The 22094-nt window shown below is 40.9% G+C and overlaps 4 protein-coding genes across 4 annotated transcripts in view; 1 reads left to right on the top strand and 3 right to left on the bottom strand.

The window, feature by feature from the left end:
* LOC125315459 (putative disease resistance protein At3g14460) overlaps positions 1-22094 on the bottom strand; it is a 707586-nt gene that overhangs the window by 260773 nt on the left and 424719 nt on the right. The gene's annotated exons all lie outside the window — the stretch shown is intronic.
* Positions 7203-8563, top strand: LOC115734175 (photosystem I reaction center subunit IV A, chloroplastic-like). The gene is made up of 3 exons (XM_030664798.2): positions 7203-7574; positions 8170-8235; positions 8347-8563. The coding sequence occupies exons 1-3, from the start codon at positions 7335-7337 to the stop codon at positions 8446-8448; spliced, it is 408 nt and encodes a 135-aa protein (XP_030520658.1). The 5' UTR covers positions 7203-7334; the 3' UTR covers positions 8449-8563.
* Positions 9837-10785, bottom strand: LOC115734350 (dehydration-responsive element-binding protein 2D-like). Its single transcript, XM_048280555.1, has one exon. The coding sequence runs from the start codon at positions 10744-10746 to the stop codon at positions 10033-10035; it is 714 nt and encodes a 237-aa protein (XP_048136512.1). The 5' UTR covers positions 10747-10785; the 3' UTR covers positions 9837-10032.
* LOC115734169 (ammonium transporter 1 member 1-like) lies at positions 18437-20273 on the bottom strand. The gene has a single exon (XM_030664786.2). The coding sequence runs from the start codon at positions 20218-20220 to the stop codon at positions 18688-18690; it is 1533 nt and encodes a 510-aa protein (XP_030520646.1). The 5' UTR covers positions 20221-20273; the 3' UTR covers positions 18437-18687.

Genomic DNA, 22094 nt, shown 5'->3' with positions numbered 1-22094 from the left:
TTATCCAGCCGTGAATCTCCCTTATTACTAGGTCGCCCTAGCGAGCTAGCTCGGTCCAACGAAGTTGAAATCGACAGGATTTTCCTGACCAATGTAGTACCTAGTAGTTGAATTCCATTAATCCGTGCCATTTGCACTTGTTTGACAAGTTGAGTAAGCAAATGTTGGGTTTTCACATAAAATTTTGTCATCGCGTATTTAGTACTTTGATCTTTTGATTAAATATGCTTGACAAGTGCCTCGGCTATCAACGGGATCCTTAGTAACTTAGTAATGGGGGTGAAAATGTGGTTTTAAATGCTCATAACTTTATGACCAAAAAAAAAAAAAAAAAATGCTCATAACTTTGACGCTAGGCAAAAGCACGTGTAGTCATTTTCTGCTTGGGCTTGAGCGGGGATGCTCATTGATTGAGCGAAGGAAGCAGATTAAAAGGCCACAAGGATTGAAGTTGGCCATGTGACTCCTTTAAATTGGGTAGGCCTGAATTTTAAGTACTGCCTCTACTCAACCTTCGCTTCTCTCCATCTACCAATTTGCACTCTCATTTATGAATGTGAATCTCTCTCTCTCTCTCTCTCTCTCTCTCTCTCTCTCTCTCTCTCTCTCTCTCTCTCTCAAATACCCATCTTGATCAATGGGGTTTTCTTTGAAGAACAAGGTCAACATGATGCATCTACCAATATAATTTGTTTCAGTGAGGAGCATACTGTTTATGAAATGATGAGGCAAACCCTAGTTGTACATATTCAATTGGCACAACTTCTTATTGGTGGGGGTCATATTAGATAGAAGACAGAAATTTTGATTAGTACAGGCCATGTAGACCAATGTGTTGAATAAGGAACCGAGAGGAGACCATAGGCTATTTACATAATATGTTCTAACCATGCCCATTCAACGCACGTGATTATTAGAATTCCGGTCCATACCAACCATCCAATCACAATATTACTGAATCGAGGTGTGCTTAATTTAATATAGTTCGATAATGTTATAAAGTTCAACTCAAAAGTTTAAGCTAATAGGTGTATGGAAACCACATGAATATAAAGAGCATATAGGGTCCATTATCAGGTGACGTGGGACAACAACTTCAACAGATAACACACCCCATTCCTGCCATCATATATCATTTCCTACGTTTTATTTGCTTTGTAACAACCTTGTTGCCCTTTTGCAAAGGGAAATATCACAACAGTTAATGTTTTTGCCCCACATTTATAAGAACTTCTACGGAAACCGACAAAGGCTTCTAGGAAATTTCACATTCACCAAATTATGGACCACAGAAGATATATTTAATATAAAAAAAAAAAAGACAATAGACTATATCTAGGGTTAGTGAGATTTAAATGATGTCAAAGACAATAGACTATATCTAGGGTTAGTGAGATTTAAATGATGTCAACTACTTTTACAAATGAAACTGAACGTCAAATAGCTGGATAATGTAGAGCAAAAATTGGCATATCGACCCTCATCTCGGGACAAAGAAAGAAGAGTAAGAACGGTCCAGGCCCTATTGCAATATGAATTCAAACAGATTTTGCAGGCTACTAAATGACCAGCCCACCGGTACGACAGGGAATATGTACTGAAATTCCAATAGTTAAATAGTTGATCTTCATACAGCCAAGAATAAGTACAATGATGCTATGCCCCATACTGTTTTTTTTTTTTTTTTTTTGCTTTCTTTCCTTTCTTTTCAAAGAACAGAACAATCACTCCACCTAAAAATGTAGCCACCTAAAAATGTAGCCATTTATGTTGGGGACCTCACAAATTTGGAATTTGTCATTCGAGAAAAGAATAACGAAGAGAAATTTCTCGATTCTTGACTGGGATGTTCGTGGTTAATTGAAGGGAAAAAAGTGTATAGTACATACCATATGCTGGTATTCACACATTTAATCTCAGGATTAACTCGTTGAATTATGTCATGTATATTTCGTGATACTTAGGTGGTGCTTGTCGGTTAGATCATTGAGTTTTGATTTCAATCAACCAATGCACCTTAATTTTTTTTTTTTTGCAATTGATAGATGGACATAGTGACTTTCACATGGCGTCCAATCTAACGTTGCATCCATCCTAACTAAAACATTTTGAAACATTAAAAAGATAAGGGCATGGGTAGGTTGGGGTGTGGGGTGGGTTATTGTTTTAGGACAGCTGTGACCTTCTGCCGTCTAGCTGAAGTTGTTGTCCCTTAACCTACAAAGGCAAAGGATTGTCATGGGAGAGGGGGAGTGGTGTTAGGATGCACGTGTGAATAAGTTATGTTAAAGAAATCTCATATAGGAGAATTGATGTGATGTAGAGTAGTTAAGATTAAAAAATTCTTATGGGTTGGTAATACAGTGAATCATGGTTCACACAAGGTTGTATGGCAAGTAATTTGCTCACCTAAAAGGGAATGATGATTAGGATTGCCCGATTTGAACGTATGGAGCAAAGTATTGTTAGGCTGCATGCTATGGAACGCGATCAACCATCCATCTTCTTCCCTTTGGAGTATATGGATCACAACACCAAATGCATAGGTACTCCATTTATGCAGCTTAACATTAAGGGCAGTATGGCTTAGAGTTGGCGATGGCTCCTTAAATTGTGACCCGTTCTATCGTCGATTACCCTAAGCTAAATGTACTGTTGCTGAGATACATATGACAAGTTCAGACAAGTGAGACCCACAGTAGAGTGGTATAACCTAATTTGGACGAGCGGCATTAGAAAACACATCTTTATTGGTTGGCTAGTATGCAGAGATAGATTACCGACAGCTCATATCATTCACAATGACTACATACCCAGTGTGATTTTTGTAGGGCTATCATAGAAGACAGATCACATTTGTTCTTCCAATGTGAGTGGACAAGCAGCATATAGCGCTGTATCCTAGCACAACATGGGATAAGGCACCCTTTAGGATGATGGAATGAGGAACTCCAATGGACAATTAGGGCAACAGAGGGCAAAGACTTAGCGGCCAGACTTATCAAGTTATCCTTCCTAGTAACCATATATTGCATTTGGATGGAGCACAATATGAGACGATTTCATAACAAGTCAATTGACTTCCATATTATTTTAGCTAAGGAGCGTAAAAATGTAAGAGGTCGAGCTTCGCTCTACCAAAAACTCAGACCTTCCCATACGAATGTTGTCTTGGCTACTATATGGAGACTTTCTACCTCCATCTTTTTGAATTATTAGCTCCCATTGTAATGCTAAGGATACCTCTAAGCTGCTGTACTTCATCTGTTTTATGATACTTATTTGAGACTTTGTCCCATGGCTCATATATATATCCTAGTTGGCTCATAACTCATTAGCTTAAAATTTTAAGTGAAGGTGGATTCAATTGGATATGTTGATGGGCTTGGACTTGGACTTCTTCTTGGCGATCTTCTTGAGCAAATGTATCGAATTTTTGCTGCGTGCTCCTATCAAATGGTATTAGAGCCCATGGTTGGTGACTTATGCTGTTTCTAGACTGTGGTGTATCAACGAGGGCCCAATTGGTAGACTTCATGATTATGAAATTGGACATTAATGGAAGAATGGAGATTCAACTTGAGATAAGTTAACAGAGAAGGATACATAAATTAAAGATGAGTGGTCCTAACTAACACTAAGTGCGTTGTGTTAAACAAATCTCACATCGGAGAATTGATGTGATAGAGCAGTTAATACATCCCGATTGATCCATAACTCATTAGTTTAGGCTTTTGAGTGAATGGAAGTTCAATGGGATATGTAAACGGACTCGGACTTAGACTCCTTCTTAGGAATCTCCCTAGGCGAAGGTATCAGACTTCTTTTATGTGCTCCTATCAAGTGGAGGTTTAAGAGGGCCGACGTACGGGCCTCCACGACGCTAGGAGAGTGCCAAAAATCCTTCGTTGGGGTGGGAAGTGTTGAGAAACTTAGTGAATGAATGAGAAAAAATGGAATAATACTTTGAGGCGTGAGTTTACTTTCTTTAAGAAATTATTTGCCCCATGACATTACTAATGATTATCGGCAATACCCTCTAAGATACAACTAAGTCTCAGCCAAAAATATTAAATAGCAATTTTAATATTTGTTCAAGAACCCTTAAAGAAAAATAATTGGAAAAAATGGTTGTATATCTTTGAACAAGAAATGAAAATGGAAGACGTTGTGGAAATAATGAATAGAACATAATATATATATATATATATATATATATATATATATATATATATATATATATATATATATAAAAAATAGCAAAGAGAACACAACTCTTCGTTCCAAAAGCTGTAAATTGGACACAACTCTTCATGTCAAAAAATGGTTAATTCTCATACATAACTATTCATGTCCGAATAACTGTAAATTCAGAAAAACCTTTTCAGAGCCCTAATAACCATTAGACATAATTAAAAAAAAATTCAAAATTAAAATAATAAAAAAATAAATGCAACTCAAGTCGTACTGTTTAGCTTGGGACATAATAGTTAATTTATTATTATAAATTCAAAATTGAAGAAAAAAATAATAATCGTTGATTAGTGCCAATTCTGATCCGCAACCACGCAAGCATACTAAGTGCGCTTAATAATCGCACACCTAAAGGCGAGTATAGCGAGACCTAGCCCATTTAACTATTTTTGTTTTCATTTGAAAGCCTAGATTAGCCTTTCACTTATAAAGTACTTCACACTTTCTCGCATTTCCTATGTGGAACAAGGAAAATGTGCAATTTTATTTGTTTTACAAACAAACATCAACCGGAGGGAGGTCAAGTCCCTTTGCCCCTTCTGCGACCCGATTGCATGTACCATCAAAGTTAGTCACCGCGAATGGAAATTTACCCAACCAACCCTAAAAGAATCATCGTTACCGGGTCTCGTTATCCATGATGACGAGCCTGAATTAAACAAAAACAAAGACAGAAAGCCAGGAGCATGTGAAAATAGTATTGGCAGAAAAGGAACAGGTGAAAATGATGGATTTTAAGTCGAAAACCAAGTATTTTGAGGCACTTATCTTTTAGTGGTCATTGCATCAACTTAAATCCAAAGGGAGAACAAATACAAAAGTCAGGGAGGCAGGGAAGACAAAATGTCTATCTGTGGGTCGCCTTCATTTGCTGAACAACGGGTCCAAGGCACAGAACAATTTGAGGGAGAGTGTGTGTTCTGTAGTTAGAATGTGGAAAAAAGTTCATCATGTAAAGAGTGTCTGCGTTTTGAATTGAATTTCCAAAGCCTTCTGAAGTTTTTTTATCCCAACGCAAACCCGTAAGAGCTTTGGGAAGCATTTCCGATACGCTGATACATTTTTTTCCTTTCAATTTTGCTCTCCTCTAACCTTGCGCGACATCAGCGGCGGACTAGATTTGATTGCCGACGAGCCTCGCTTGAGCTCTTGCGGCCCCATTCGAGGGCCGTATGCGCTGCAAAAGGGTTTGAAGTTCTTTTTGTTGTAAATTTGTTTTTAGCTAAAGTACTTTTCAAGTTTTTGCTCTGAACAATATTTAATTCAAAATTGCTTCACACCGCACCTTTAAAACATACTTTATCAAATATTATTTACATTTAAAAAAAAAATCTTTAACCTAAAGTCCATTACATTTCCTCAAAGGCTTCCCTCAAAAACCTAATTAAACACGGCCTTAGTCTCCTATTCACGATAGTAGGCTGGACCTAGACTTATCGTACCATCGATGCCAAAATTGCTTCACAATGCATCTTTAAATTACACTTTTATTAGACACCATTTGCATTTGAAATAAAAAAAAAAAATCTTTAACCTGAAGTCCTTTGCATTTTCTCAAAGGCTTCCCCCAAAAAGCCCAACTAAGCACAACCTTACTCTCCTATTCATGGTAGTAGACTGGACGTAGACTTATCGTACCCTCGGTCCGACATGGTTGTTATACCAACGAAAAGACCCTCTTATACTTAAATAAGTACGGATACATAAACTAGAGAGTAAAAGAGAGTTCTTGGGTACAAATTCTTCGCATCCATGGTTAATACTCATAGTACATTCAAGCATGTGATTTCCTGTGTTGGATAAAGACTAACCGCCGAGAACGTGGCCTCCCGAGTTGGCGTACGTTCTCATAAATTGAAGGGTTAGAATCAGCCAATAAAGAGAAGGTCCGTATCCAACTCCGGCCATTCCCATTCATTGATTCCAAAAGCTTCAATCCTGTTTTGTCTCTTTCCTCGCCAACTTTTTATTATTACATATGCCAATTTCGATCCGTGGCTTCGTCTCTGGAATCAGAATATACTCCTACAAGGTTAGAAACTTCAACTCACCAATATTACCTTGAGCATTTGCCAAACTCACGATGCTTCGGAGAAGAATCTATTTCTTAGCATTTGCCAAAATTTCGGTTCACTAGATATGACACATAAGTCGATGCCATTTTGGCCAGCAAAAAGAAAAGGTTACGAGAACGAGTCGGGGTGGCAAAATCAGGTGCGTAACCACTTTCTAACTCGAATTTAGTGGCCAGGTGGTACATAGATTACCTTAAATTTTGAGAACATGCTGAAAAGGGTTTTAGAAAAATCAAATCCCAGCCTTATACGGGTCTAAATGAGTTTGGAACATTTGGAACAGACTCAATGTGGACCCATTTTGATTACTAACTCAGTTACAGTCTGAAAAAAAAAAAAATTAAAAGAAACTAGAAAAGTTTAAAGATAGAGGAATGAGGAGGAAAAAAAAAAAAGGTCATCACAAACAACCGCTCGTCTCGGATTAGCGTCACTTGATTTTGAGATGCTCGCGCTAATTGAACTCCTCCCGAAGCTACTATGCTCTCTCTCTCTCTCTCTCTCTCTCTCTCTCTCTCTCTCTCTCTCTCTCTCTCTCTCTAGAGATGATAAACCTATGGCTGTGTGACATCTTTGATTAAATTGAGTTTTGTAATCTGTAATTTTCACTAAAGAAGGCTATTGAACAAGAAAAAGATAAGATTTCTCACATGGATTTGGCCCAATTGGACCAATTCAATAAGCCCAGGAACATAACACAGGACTATGCTTTTCGATTCAACTTCTGATGGTCCACCAATGCAAAAACAAATTACTCCCACCAAAAACGCTACCTGATCAACCCCCGCTCTCTTATCCACACGTTACGGATATTGTGCCGACGTGGCAACGGCCCATTGGCGGCAAAGATCAACCCACTCTAATTCTCGGACAAGTCGGATAATCCCGAAGAAGAAGAAAAAGATCCTCTCGCTTTTTGCTCTCCTCAATTTGCCATCTCGCCTTCTTGACAGAGTTTCTTCAGGCGAAGGAATTTGGCACAGAAGGAAAAGGAAAAATCCTCTCATGGCTACACTGAACATGGCTGCAGGTTTCGTGCTGAGCCCAAGCATTGGCTCCAACACAAGCTCTTCCACCACCACCAGGAGCATTGCCTATTTCCCCAGGGATGGCAACGGACGGTCCGCGAGGAGGCTCGTGGTGCGGGCCGCAGAGGGGGAGGCTGCGCCGCCCCCGACCGCCACCGCGGAGGCTCCGGCCAAGCCCGATAAGCCCCCTCCGATTGGGCCCAAGAGGGGCACTAAGGTAATCAATTTCCCTCATAGCTCTTTGTCATTTAAGTTGAGTAGATTGTGATGGATCTTGTGGTGTTACTATACTTCTGAAGCTTTTCATCGTATATGATTTTTCATCAATTAGCCATCTTACCTAGTAATTGCTATTATTATGTGGATTTAAATCTGTTAAGTGAGTGTTGTAGTTAGCACTATATAAAGGAGGATATCGATTGCTCTCTGTGGTCTCGAATTACTTCACACTGGAGTTAGCATTTCACTTTGCTAAAATATGACACGCGATACGTTCGTGCCATTTAAGTCGATATCGTCCTTTGTTTTATAACACGATACGATTGGAATGCATTTGTGGGGATCATTACTTACTATCAAGTCGGGCCAAAGGTCAAACATTGCAATAATTATCAGGCTAAGAACCGATGATAAACCTAATCGAAATTTGATGTTGTCATTAGTAGAGATGAAGTTTGGTGTTAATGGGTACCCAACAAAATCTGCAAAAGTTGCATCTTCAGTAAAATTTCAGTTCTTGAAATGGGTTGGCACCAAATTACTGTGGCAAGTAGCAAGATGGGTCGATCGTAATTCCTTTCTTTCTTTTGTAGGTGAAGATCTTGAGGAGAGAGTCTTACTGGTTCAAGGATGTCGGATCCGTGGTCGCAGTTGATCAGGTCTCTCTCTCTCTCTCTCTCTCTCTCTCTGCGCTTCAAAATACAGAGAGATCTTGGCAAAAAAACGTTTGATTGCTGATGTTTTTTTTGTTCTTCGCCCATGGCGGACAGGACCCGAAGACGAGGTACCCAGTGGTGGTCAGATTCCAGAAGGTCAACTACGCGAACGTATCGACCAACAACTTCGGGCTGGATGAGGTTGAAGAAGTCTAAATGAGTGCTTTGTAAAACCCAGGATTTGTATGATACTTTGTCTTTGTAATATCCTCTCCGCTCGATCTTCTTCGTTTCCCGGTTAATGTTAAATTCATCGACGAGTACCTTATTATATCGATGGTGCAGACCTTCTTTCATCCACCGATCGAGCTCCCCGTCGTGGACTTGTAACCAAGGTTAAGGACTAAAATTGGCAAAAGTGCAATAGGTTTAGGACTTTTCAAACAATTTCCCCCCTTTCCGCGTATCAAGAGAAAACCCCTAATCATTGCGTACGGGTTGCATTAGCAAGATGATCATGGTAACTCGAATACAGAAAGTCACCTGAACAATGAGAAAAACAAGGATTAATGAGGATGTAGAGAGTAATGTGACACTCCTTTGAGTACCTTACTACAACACCAAAAAATTCAAAGCGATTCTCCATGACTTTACATTGGTTATATGTGATTAGACTCGTGAAACGAGTGGGTTTGATCTGATTATAAATGGTCCGACTTAAATAGATCTATTTAATTTGATTATAACCAATTTATCGCAACGCAAATCTAGTAACTCGTGTCCAATCTAACTTATAGCCAATGCATACTAGATTCGATTCATATTCTTAAAACACTTCTATATTAAATCTAATCTAGAAAAACTCATACCCAAACTAAAATAAGAATGCGGAGTGAGTGAGCGCGAGATTAATGTGAAGGCAAGAGAGAATAAAGAGAGAGTCATGGAGATAGATTGAGCCTAAATAAATTATAAACTCATTTATAACTCACTCACAGCTCATTTATACTCCATATAATATGCATATTGGATCTAAACCCATTTTTGACATATTTTTTTAAATATAACTAATATATACAACAATTCAGGCCATCGTTTTTTTATATTAAAAAATGAGTTTATGACCAATTTTGACATGTCTATATGTGAGACATGCTTGTCGCACCTTCATGCATATCTTTGGACTTTTACTTGTGCAAGAGGAGGAATAGAACCAGATCACCAAAGAAGAGGAGTCCTAGCCACATCTCAAGAACATCCATGGAAAGACTTCACCTATGAAGCAGCACAAACACAAAATATACACAAGGAAGGAGGAGAGAAATTAACCCCAAAACCTACAAATCCATTTCAAACATGGAAGCCCCCCAAAAAACCCACCTTCACAACTTAGAATGGGTTGCGGCCAGGCCCTTACAAAAACCACATGACAAAGGGCCGAAAGCCTAAAAAAACAACATAAGAAAGGTCCCAAAAAAGGCAAATAGAGCCATCAAAGGACCTTCCTAAGATTATTTTCCGCCTTACACAAAACAGACCCTAGCCCCTCCCACTATCACCCCATCAAAGGGAGAAAAAAAAAAGGGAAATCAAAGGTTAAAAAAAAACGTAAAAACCTAACTAATTTATACAAACCTACAAAGGGTTCTCTTTTTATAAAGGGCAAAAAAAGGAAGGCAAACGTTCCTAAAGAACCAAACTTGACATGGTTCTTAGCTTCGCTTCTTCTTCTTCTTCCTCCTCCTCTTGTACTGGATATACCAAAACCCTTGTTTCCTTTCGTGGAGAAGGTGAACCACGTCAAGCATACAGATTCCATGGAACTTGCAAGCCCTCCCAATCTGTATTCTCTTGGCCGCCTTCCAGCAACCACAGCTCCTCCCGACCCCCAAGCCCTAGATCGCTCATCTCAAGATAATCGCTCCCCAACGAGAACTCCCGCCAGCGCTCGTAATCGCCTCGCTCTTCGTTCGCCGTGTCCGTCACCACCAAACCCTCCCACGGCTCGCCCACGTAATTGTTGTTGGCATCTCCCCTCAGGAGACGAGGAGTCTCATCCCTCAGGACAAACGGGTAATGGTTCCTAGCATCGACCGCTTCGCTCTTCACCGCTTGCTCGCATATGCTGCTGCTGCCGGAACCCGCGGCCAAGAAGTTGCCGCTGCTGTCGTCGCTGTCGATCGGCGCCGCGACGGCGGTTGCTGCGGGGCCCAAGTTGAGCCGTGCGGGGGGCCCGTACAGCTTCCTCGCGGCCTCGTCGTAGGCGAGGGCCGCATCGAGGGAGGTGTTGAAGGTGCCGAGCCAGAGCCTCGCGCCGCGGTTCGGCTCGCGGATCTCGGCCACCCACTTGCCCCAGGTCCGCTGCCGGACGCCCCAGTAGGTGCAGAGCGCGTTCTCGGGGCCGCCCTTGCCCCTCATGCAGCCCTTCCTCGAGCGGCCCATGGAAGGCCTCTTCGTTTTGACTGTTTCTTTCTTCTTCTCGGCAAATACTTGTGGTTGATCTAGTTCGTCCATGGCTTGTATGAACACTAGGAAAACAAACGGCCGTTTGTGTATCTCCTATTTTCCGGTAGGGTTTGAGATGATGATGATAAGACAACCAGGGGGGAAGTGGCCTTTCGGGAGCTGGGAGGGAGACTTTCTTGAAATGCCAAATCAGCCGGTTCTTTGAATATACGCAAGAAATGACGCAGACCGTTTTATAAGAGGGATCTATATAGGGAATTCAGTCTTGTTCAGACCGTCTGGAAAATGAAAACTCATTTGTAGATGACATGGATTCATTTGTCAGAATTACAAACTATACACGTGTTCGTGCCTAAACCCTATTCCTGTAATGATGTACTCTTTATACCGTAGAAGTATTGAATATTATCTTTGTTATTGTCTACGAGCTAAGAACATCAACATTTACGTGACATTTTTTTTCATAAGTGATTGGTCTCACGAATATGATTCACTAGTGATTTGAATTAAACTTTGGCCCATCAATAACAATCCAACTTGGCAAATACATTCCTACAATCGATTCCTATCACTTGCGAGTGAATTTCGCAAAGAATTATAACGTTTCCTTTCATCTAACGAGTAAAAAGAGAGGGAAGAGAAAGGGCGGGGTGGGGTTGGCGGAGTTGACAGGTGGAAAGAGCGACGCCTGCGGCAGCGACAGAGAGACAGAAGCCCGAAGCACAGGTGTCGACGGGATCTGGGAGGAGCTTCGTCCCCAAGTACTGGAGCGCACGTGCCAAATCCAGCCACGTGGGTGCAGCGTTGCGTCAAGGCGTGGGGGCCCACGCAGCGCCACGTTGGCGACGCACCTGTCGTCCCCGGCGGCGCCGTGTCTCTCCCTCCTCGCGATGAGGACGAAATAGCGGATTACGAGAGCATGTCTCGCGTATCGTCCGACGTCGTGATAAAATTAAGAGAGTCGAAGCTCCCCGCCGGTTGTTTTTGTCCGCACGTTATGTGGAGACAAACTTAAAAAGGTCTTTGCGTTTTCAAGGAGCACGTCTGATTCACTCGAAGGTGAAAAAAAAAAATTTTGAGAAGAGCAGCCGCAGCGACGGAGGAAAAATGCCTTACGACTATTTCCAGGAGAGCATTACATGTTGGGGCATACATGGCTTGACCTAATGGCAAGTTATTCTAACATTGGCATTGTAAAGAGTCCTCTTCTAGCTAGTATTTAGGTTCGTGAAACAGGTGAGTCGGATTAGGAGTAGTCCAACACAATAGATCAATTTAATCCATTTACACCATTTATTGCGATGCAAATTTAGTGATCCCTATCTAACTTATGCCCGACCCGATGCATATTCCTAAAAAACTTACATATTTAATCAAATTAGGAAAAATCCATACCCAAAATGAACTGAGTGTGCGGAGTAAGTGAACTCGAGAGAGAATGAAAAAAGAATCATAAAAGTGGATTGGATTGGGTATGAGTAAATTGCATACCATTTAACACACATTTTCGACCTGTTTAACCCTCGTATTATGTTTAACTCTATTTATGACTCATTTATTGAATTTAACTAACTAAAATAATAATGGGTGAAGAAATGAGTTTATGACATATTTTCAACAGGTTTATTGTACATACAAGATGGCAAATCTTAAGGAGATGGCTTTTGTAACCTTGACAATGCAAATGATTTTGCTAGTATAACGATCTTTGGATGACCGAGAGAATAACAGTATGTTGTGAGCTGCAAATTCTTTAAAAATAGAGCCCACAATAAATTTTAATTAATTGTTATTTTTTTGTCTAAAAATAAAATATTAACATAACAGTCATTCAAAAAATGTCACTTAAGTAATTCCCTAATGCAAAACACGCTTCCTGTCGAATAGCTTTCATGTTCGTTAGGAAAGACCATGGCGAGGAGTTCTGTCCATGGGTGTAAACCCTATTACAACGTGTCCATTGCAAAATGCGTTTTGACTAGGGGTGACTTCATACCAACGATTTCATCTGTCAGAAGATAAAGATCAATGCTAATGGATTTCTATCCCTCTGTACATCTATACGCATTCTTTAAGAATGGATTCACTAGAAAATGAAGGGGCTTCTGTCGGCCAAGCAAATACGTCGCCAAAAATAGATATTTATCATGTAACGAGTGCCTTCAGCGACAAGACCCTTAGTCACGAGTAGGGGTGTCAAAGGGCGGCCCGACCTGAAATTGAACAGTACCTAGCTCGGCTCGGCCCGGTCCGGCCCAACCCGAGCCCGAATAACAATAAGCCCCATTCTTTCAGGTCGGGCCAGGTCGGTAGGGTTTTTTTTTTAAATCAAAATTCCAAATCTCAGAGATTTCAAAAATTCAATATTTATATTATTTCCATCATATAATTTGGGATTACCTGCAGTTGAATGCGATCAAATTCACAAGTTTGCTGCATGTAGTGCGCCTATTAGGCCCTTCCTTCACATTCATTCTGAGATTTTGGAACAACAATACAGCTGAATTTCAAGTGATCGCTCTTCTTTAAATCTGAATTGTGACGGCAAAGGCATTGGATTATCAATTATTGATCTTGGTCTTAAGCTAATTTTGGGTGTTGGTTTGTTGAGATTTGTGCACTTGCTCTATGTTTCTTGGTTACTTTTGACATCAATTATAGATCTCCCAACCATCAAACGTGATTTTCGAAAGATCATCAACTCACATTGCTATCCCCGCAGAATCATTTCATTTTCTTAAGCACTATCAAAACAAATACTGACTGTATGTGAAAGACCTTGATTAAAAAACTCTCATATGTGAGAGAGCTCGAAACACCTACACCCTTCCGAGTGTCAAGTCTATCGTAAGGTTCGCCCGATTTAATGCGAATCAAATAGGCAAGTCGAGTGGAAGAAATTTATGCACCAACCTACTTACAATCACTTTTGCTTTTAGTGGACTTATATGACTGACGAATCGTGACACTATTTGCTAGAAAGCTTGTTTGGCCTTCTATGTTCTCATGAATTGAGATAAAACAAATGTATTATAACAATGAAAAAGAATGAAGCCATTATCCCAAAATCCTATACAAGTCGAAAATAATCATGACATTAATATCCGAAACAAAAAAAATAAAAAATAAAAATCATTGAATTCCGGTCAACTCTTTCACGAAAATCCACTAATAATGGGGATGTTGTTATCAGCTAGAAAATGGAGGAAAACGGTGCATGGAAAGACGGACCACCCTATATATATAGAGTTATGCTAGATCCAACATAAAAGAAATTCCGGCAAAAAAAGAAAAAGAAAAATAAATTATATTAAAAATAAAAAAGTTCAAGGTCATGAATTGAAGCTATTAGCCATTCGATGCTTCTCAAATTCGCATGCATGCAAGCCGTCAACCATAACAAAAATTTATAAAAAAGAAAAAAAAGGGTTTCAGTGCATGAATGGAGGGGGAAAGTATTGGGCCAGGGCGGGTGTGGCCAGGCCGGCGAGAGCCTTTTGGATAGCCCTAGATTTTCAGGCTGAGCAAGCACGGGCCTTTTTGACAACCCTAGTCACAAAGCTTTGTTACTATATCTAGGATTTCAGAATAGAATCGGGAATCGATCTAGTTTCAAGTTATAGAGTATGCATGATAGGTTTGAAATTCAAAAATTGGAAAAGATATTCTTACGAGTAGGTTTCAAGTGAACTGGAAATTGGAACTTGAAACAAGTCTTTTCATTTTTCTTGCTCCATGTCTTCGTGCGATCCTGTGATATTTGATGACATCCGATGATGAGTGGGTAATATAAAACTATTAGTCCGAACCTTCATTTTCGTCAACATCCATGATTAAGACTTTTACTCTACTAGTGTTTCATATTCATGTGTTTAAATACGAGTTGTAGTTGGAGGATTGTAACAGTAAATAATAGTCAATAGGAGTATACATGTGGTACGAGTAGACCTTAGCACATGTGACAAGGTATGCGGGGTAACTTTCAAATTTCAAAAATTAGAAATAACTCACAAACATTTAGATGGGTCATAACAAACTTGGCTGGCCAACATAATGAGTTTGCAAAATAAAGATGTCAAAATAAATGGATTACAAATGGGTCCATTGTGAAACCCTTCTACAACCCACTTAAGACAACCCATTTAAGAGGCGAGGGTGTCGGCTAACCCTAGGCGACACCAAACGAGGGGTCGTCACCTATAATTTGCGAGGGTCTGGTGGCTCTCCCTTTGGACCAGCGAGGGTCGGTCGATGACCCCTCGCTGGTCTCGGAAGAAAAATAAAATAAAATAAAAGATAGATTTTCTAAAAGAAATAAGAGAATCGAATAATTTTTTAAAAAAAAATCAGATTTGAAAAGAAATTAAAATAAAAAATTCATATATATTATGTAATAAACGTATAAAAATTGTCCACAATGACTTAGTAATATAATTTTTCAAAACTTTATAAGAAATAAGTTTTCTTAGATTGGATTAAATATAGAAGTGTTTTAGTAATAATAGTCGAGTCGGGTATAGATCAAGAAATTTGCACTACGCATAAATGGGTCATAGACGGATTAATAGGTCAATTTAGGTTAGACCATTTATGACCCGATCTGACCCGACCCAACCCACTAGTTTGACAGGTCAATTAAAAGGTTAACTTTTTAGTGTTTCAAATGTCCTGATGCAGATTCAACCAAAAAAAATGTCCTGGTATAGCGTTTGCCGTGGCTTCTGGATCATGTTTTACAATAACAATTGCATGATCAGTAAAATCCAACAAAAAAAATAGATAATTTCTCATTTACTCGATAACATTGCAAGTAGAGCGAATGTCTTAGTTATCACCATAGGATGAAGATTTTTAACCCTAATATATCTGAAAGCTTTTTCACAGTTAAGCCCATTTAGATGTCAGTGTCAAAACCTTTCTTAAACCGATTGCTTTGTTGCTTAGTTACGACATTTAAGGGCACTCGGAGAAGTCAGCAATGAAATTCACATCGTCGCCAAAACCATTGAAGCTCTGCTATCTCTAGTGATGAACACATTTGGTAACAGGCACAAATTTCTTTGCCAAACTATGTTGTGACGCTGGTTTAGCTAGAGGTGAGCGGTTTCAGAATCAGTCTAGATTTCACCTTGAAGTTTTTTTTAGAGACGTTGCGTAGCTAAAATCGTGTAAACTGTAAATCATTGGTAAATTTCGTATCAAAGAGCGAAATCTGTCCCCGAGAGATTGAAAAGGTTTTCTGGACTTGGGCCCAAAATACTCCAATTTACTCCAATTTATAACTTGAAATCCGAATTTGAACTCAACGATCCCAAACCCAATTTTGATTTCATGGGGAAATGAGTTGTTGTTTGACTAGCCACGGCAAATTTGTTCAAAACTTGCACCGAAATGTGCCATTGAACATAAGGAAATCGCTTTCATTAAAGTATAACAAAGGAAGATACTGAAAAGCCCAGCATCTAATAGCCAAACAGAACTTTAATTGTGTTAGAAAAGTATAGCTTTTTGTGCTGTCTATCGCTCTTAATTGGATGTACTCTTTGTTTTCCTGTTCAAATTATAAACCGGATAAGTTCAAATAGCTTAAAGGAATGACATAAGAACCATAGCATCACATAAAATTAACGTCAGTGCTATAAATTCAATAGCAGAATGCTTTTTTAAGTTTAGAGGCCCCAATGTTTCGTTTTCAATTCTCCGCCATATTGGTAATCGAAAAATCATTTAATGGTATGGATCCATTTAACGAAATCTTTAGGTGAATAGTGCTATTCTCGAAATCCGAAGGGTCGAGTTTGACATCGAAATCGCAGGAATCAAGGTTCCGTCCATCGGGACTGTGACTCGAGAGAACCTCTTCTTAGGACATGTCGGAATATTCATATTGGAAGGCGTCAATCTACCTCTTCTTGTTCCTCTACGAGGTCATGACGAAACCCCATTACGCCTCAGATTGAGATTTGCCAGTTTCGATACCAACCGATACCGGACGGGCCGGAGATTTAAAAGAAGACGAACGCAACAAACGAGTGCTCATGTTTAAGGAATTCAATTTGGGATGCAGGAACTATGACTCAAAACACTCTACAGAGCACACCAAAGAGATGCCTCTCTAAAGCGCAAATCCATGCCAAGAGTTCAAATTTAACGGGAGAGAATTATCGAAAAAGTCTTAAATTTATTATATTTATGTCAATTCATTTCTGAACTTTTTAATTTGGCCAATTTATTCTCATACCTTTTCTTGATTTGTTAATTTAGTCCTAGAACTTTCAATTATGCTAATTCATTCCTAAAACTTTTGACCATTTATCAATTTATTCCTAAACCTTTGAAGATTTGCCAATTTATTTCTTCCGGCCAATTTAGACTAGAATCGCTCACGTGACATCCTAGTCAGCACCGACCATCCTACATGGCATGACCGATACTAATGTGAATAATTTTTTTTATTTTACTTTCAAAATTTATTATTTTTTTAAATTTTTTTCTTCTTTTCTTTTTTGTTTCCTTCTCTTTTTCTAACCCTAATTGGTGGGGTTAGGCGACCCTCACCTACTCCGAGTGAGAGTGTTGTGGCCCTTGCTAGCCTAGGGCTAGAAAAAAAAAATAGAAAAATTTGAAAAAACTTAAACTGAATTAAAAATGTCAACCTCGGCGTGGACCGCCATTCCATATAGGATGGTCAACGTTGGCTAGACAACCATGTCGGGGATCTCCGATTTAAATTGACAAATCATCAAAAAGTTTAGCTCAATTGACAAACTGTCAAAAGTTTTAGGATTGAATCGGCACAAATATCCGGTCCCAAAAGAAATGGCACAGATATAATAGGTTTTCAACTTTTTTTTTTATTTTTATTTTTCGATTTAATGTTGATCCAGCAAAACACTCTAAAGTTTAGCCTCCAACCATTTGAGCATTGATTGGTAAATGGACCTTTAACGCATACTTCCATAAGCCATCATCAAGGTTCAAAACCTATGAATGAATGAACACGTTTGTCCAAAACTTCCTTGATTTTTTTTTTTTTAAGTCTTACGGGTTTCTGTCCCTCCATTTCCACTTAGGAAAGAAGAGAGGTTTTAGCACAGTTGACTGCCTTTAAAGATTGTTTTTATCACCCGACTGTCCAGCACGGCCTATGTGATGCGGATATTTTAATAAAAAAATTCAACAAATTTTTTTATTCTTTTCTCTTTTTTTCTTTTTTTTTTTCTTCCTCTACACTTAGGGATAGCAAGAGCCGCGGTGCCCTCGCTTGGTCAGATTTGGCGTGGTTGTCTCGGTCCTAAGTTCAAGAGGAAGAAAAAAGGAAGAGACAAGAGAAAAAAAAAGTGTATGAGAAATTCAAAAAATTATTAAATATTATTAAAAAAAAATTCACAACATCGCCAACCGTTTCACGTAAGACGACCAGCATCGATGTCAGCGATGTTCAGCTAAAATTGGGAGGATGGACTGAATTGACACAAATATAAAAGGTTTAGGAGTTGATTAGTAAAAAAAAAAAACATGGAACCGAATTGATACAATTGTAACGGGGTTAAGACTTTTATGATAATTCTCCCCACAGAAAGGGCTTAGAACAAACCATTCTACAAGGAACAAAATTGTCTCATCACACAGCGATAACTTCCTTTTGGCATTAACATCTTTATAAAGCCGAACCAAAGAGTTCAAAAATTGTGCAAAAAAATGGAGAAAAGTCAACCCTTTCTTTTTCCATTAGATCTATCACTAAAGAGGAAAACCACACCGGTTTATTGCCAATTTAGAGTATCATACATACCACTAACAATCACCACAACAATATGGACACCATATGGTATGCAACCTCTTTTGTCTCCTTTTTCCATATATTTTGCCCTTAACGGAGAAGAAGCCCCCAAGGAAGAAAAAGAGTTGCTGTAAGGACTTTTGCTCTTGCTCTAAGGCTCCGACCGAACAAACCATGGACGCACGATCAAAAAAGGAGGGATCCGATCAGACGGCTGGTGCATTCTCGTACGATGTTGGGCTTGAGATGGCGGGCTCCACCTTCCTCATCATGAACCCGTAGGCCTTCATGGACACATCATCCTCGTCGTGGTACGCGTACGCGAACCCGCCGTGCCTGGTCAAGTCCATCCCTTGCATCTCATCCTTGCTCGAAATCCTCAGCAACTTGAGCTTGTGCAGTCCGTAGAAGAGCGGGCCCATCGTCGCCGTCACCCACCCACAGATCACCAGGATCTGGATGACCTGCGCCGCCAGAAGCCGCCCGCCGCCGCCCATGAGGAGCCCGTGCGGCCTGCTCCCCCGACCGCCGTAGACCTCGTCCACGTAGAGCCCCCTCGCGAAGAGCCCCGTGAAGAGCAGCCCCCACGCGCCGCACCCGCCGTGGAGCTGCGCCGCCTCGAGCGGGTCGTCGTACTTGCACTTCTCCGCGAGCTTGTTGCACCCGATGAGGACCCACGCGGCCACGAACCCGCACACGATCGCCGCCCAAGGCTCGACCACGGAGCAGCCTGAGGTGATTGCGGCGAACCCGCCCAGCAGGCCGTTGCACACGTCGGTGACGTTCCAGTGGCCCGCCAGCAGCCGCTTGCCGAACAAGGTCGTTAGGGCCGCAGTGCACCCGGCCAGTGTGGTTGTGACCGCTGTCCTCCCGACCGCGCTCCATTGGCCGTAGTAGTCCCCGCTCGTGCCGTACGTCTTCAGTATGGTGAGGAACGAGCCAGGGTTGAATCCGTACCACCCGAACCATAGGAGGAATGATCCAAGGACCACAAGCGACGCACTGTGGCCGCGCAAAGCGATGGACCGCCCTGCGTGGTCGAACCGGCCGATACGCGGGCCCTCAATCAGGGCTCCCCAGAGGCCCGCAATGCCGCCGACCATGTGGACAACTCCCGACCCAGCAAAGTCGATAGCGCCGGACCCGAACAGGAGGTCATCGTTGGTTCGGGTCGGGCTGGCCCACCCGTCGCCTGACCAGAACCAGTGAGAGGCTATCGGATAGACGAAGCCAGTCAAGAAGGAGGAGTAGATGAGGTAGGCAATGAACTGAGTCCGTTCGGCTATCGAGCCGCTCGTGATGCCGGCGGCAGCGATGGCAAAGGCCCATTGGTAGAGGAAGAAGCTGTAGTCGCCCGCCGGCGAGGGGTACTCCTTCAGGCCGAAGAAGTGGTGGCCAACGAAGCCATTAGAGGACGATCCGAAGGCGAAGGCAAAGCCAAAGAGGTAGTAGGAGATGCCGCCGGCCGCGGCGTCCAGGACGTTGGTAAGCATGATGTTCATGGTGTTCTTGGCGCGGACGGAGCCAGCGCAGAGCATGGCGAAGCCAAGCTGCATGGCGAACACGAGGTAGGCCGAGAAGAGGAGATACGTGTTGTCCACGGCGTAGGAGGTGTCCACAAACTTGTTGGAGATGGCGGAGAAGCGGCTGCAGAGGAAGGCCGCCGCCGCCGTGGAGTTGGCGGCACCTCCAAGGAGCGGGGCGAGGTCGGAGGCGTCACAGGAGAGAGGGGACGCCATGGATGAGGAGTGAAGCTTGCAAAGTTGTTGTGAATGTGTGGAGAAGGAAATGGTGAGGAGAGTTGATGAACGGCTGGGGTTTTTATATGGGTGTCTAGATAATTATGGGTCTTGAAGGAGAAAGAGAAAGTTTAGCAAATTCCTGTCACTTCCCACAATTAAAAGAACCATTTGTCATTTCCCAAAATTTACTCCTGAACTTTAGCCGAAGATATCATTTTTTTCTTTTTTTCTTTTTTCTTTTTTTTTTGTCCTTTCAGAAAGCTTCATCGTTCTCTCTAAATTGACTAACGAAGTGAAAATTTGGCTACTGAAATTTGATTAAATTGATTGTTTTGAACTTAATTTTCATGCTATTTCAAGTAATTCAAACCGCATACACGAAAACATAAGGAGTTTAGTTTCATTTCAAAAGATTGAAAAGAACGAGATATCCGGTAAGGAGCTATCAAGAAAGATGTTGATGAATCTAGGTGCGGTCCGATTTGAATCCGTGCCTTTTGAGTGTATACTATAAATATTTAATTCCACTTGTGGCACACTAATGTAGGCAAGCATTTTGGTCAAACATGGTGACGGGATCATGGATGTGGCAATTCCTATTCTAAATTAGAGAAAATCAACAACCACCAATTTTCGGACATTTTAATTAAGAAACAAATATGGTTTAATACCACCCACCTGGGTGGCACAGCTGGCTTGCGTACTCTTCCTCTCGCAAAAGGTCGAGTGTTCAAATCCCAGAGGCGTCGCAGGGTGACTTACCCGGTGGCACGTGTGTGGTGGGCGGCACGTGTTGCTCCCGGGGTTTACCCCCCGGCCGCCGGCCGTGCGGGGGTTCCCTGGGTCATAAAAAAAAAAAAACAAATATGCTTTAATAAGGAGCTCCATTATTACAATATAATAGGACATGTAAGTACTAATTACTGGAGTTAATGGAGTTACTAATTAATTTATAAAGAAATGAAATGTTTGTTTAATTTAAGATAGCCCTACCATGCAAGTGCTACATAGTTGTCTCAAGCATTTTTCAATCGTTATAAATGAGAACAATGAATCCGTTAATGGTCGAGATATGTATCCATTAACGGTCGAGAAATATCGAGACATTTTCATAAGTCCGGGTAGGGTAAAGAATCTACTTTAGAGAATCACGCCGAATTTTATGCACATTATTTATCCACACTAAGTGCTGGCTATATTTGGACTAATAAATAACAATAGGGATCTATTCAATCATGTGTAAGTGACGCATACTTGTATTGTTCCGCATGAAAAAATATGGATTTTCTTGCCGTGGTGATAAATTTCGACAACTACTAGTAAGTGTAAAAAAAAAAAAATCGCCGGTAAAGAAAAAAAATGAAAATAACTTAGGTCTTTCTTTCAAGGTTAATTGTTGGCAATGTACATCGCTTTTATGAAATTAATAGAAGATGAGGTCTGCTTGGCCTGTAGATTTGTACGTGTTGTGAGTGTGTTTCCTCTGTTTTATATAATCTGACCTAATAAGCCCCAATTAGAGAAACCGAAGAACATGCTGACAAAAAAGTCTACATTAATTACTACCTAATTAGAATAAAATTACAGACCCAGAAAAACAAATTGAAGAAAATTCAGACCAGACTTCTGATCCGAGTTGCAGGTTTACTTATCATTGAGTTGTTCTCGAGATTCAGTGGATCTCTGATTAGTCAACCAATGCCCTAGATCGGCTACAAGAAACGATAATCTAAACCCCCCGAATTACAGGGCGGTGGTCTCCGGAAATGGCAAAGATCGCTGTTCTTTTTTGGATTTTCACGTACTTCAAGATTTGAGGAACATGAGTGCGATTAGGTTCTCTTGCGCCCAGCTCGAGATTTTTCTTTTTT

This window comes from Rhodamnia argentea, chromosome 6 (genome assembly GCF_020921035.1).
Source record: "Rhodamnia argentea isolate NSW1041297 chromosome 6, ASM2092103v1, whole genome shotgun sequence".
NCBI lineage: Eukaryota > Viridiplantae > Streptophyta > Magnoliopsida > Myrtales > Myrtaceae > Rhodamnia > Rhodamnia argentea.
This window is presented reverse-complemented; position numbering and strand designations above follow the sequence as displayed.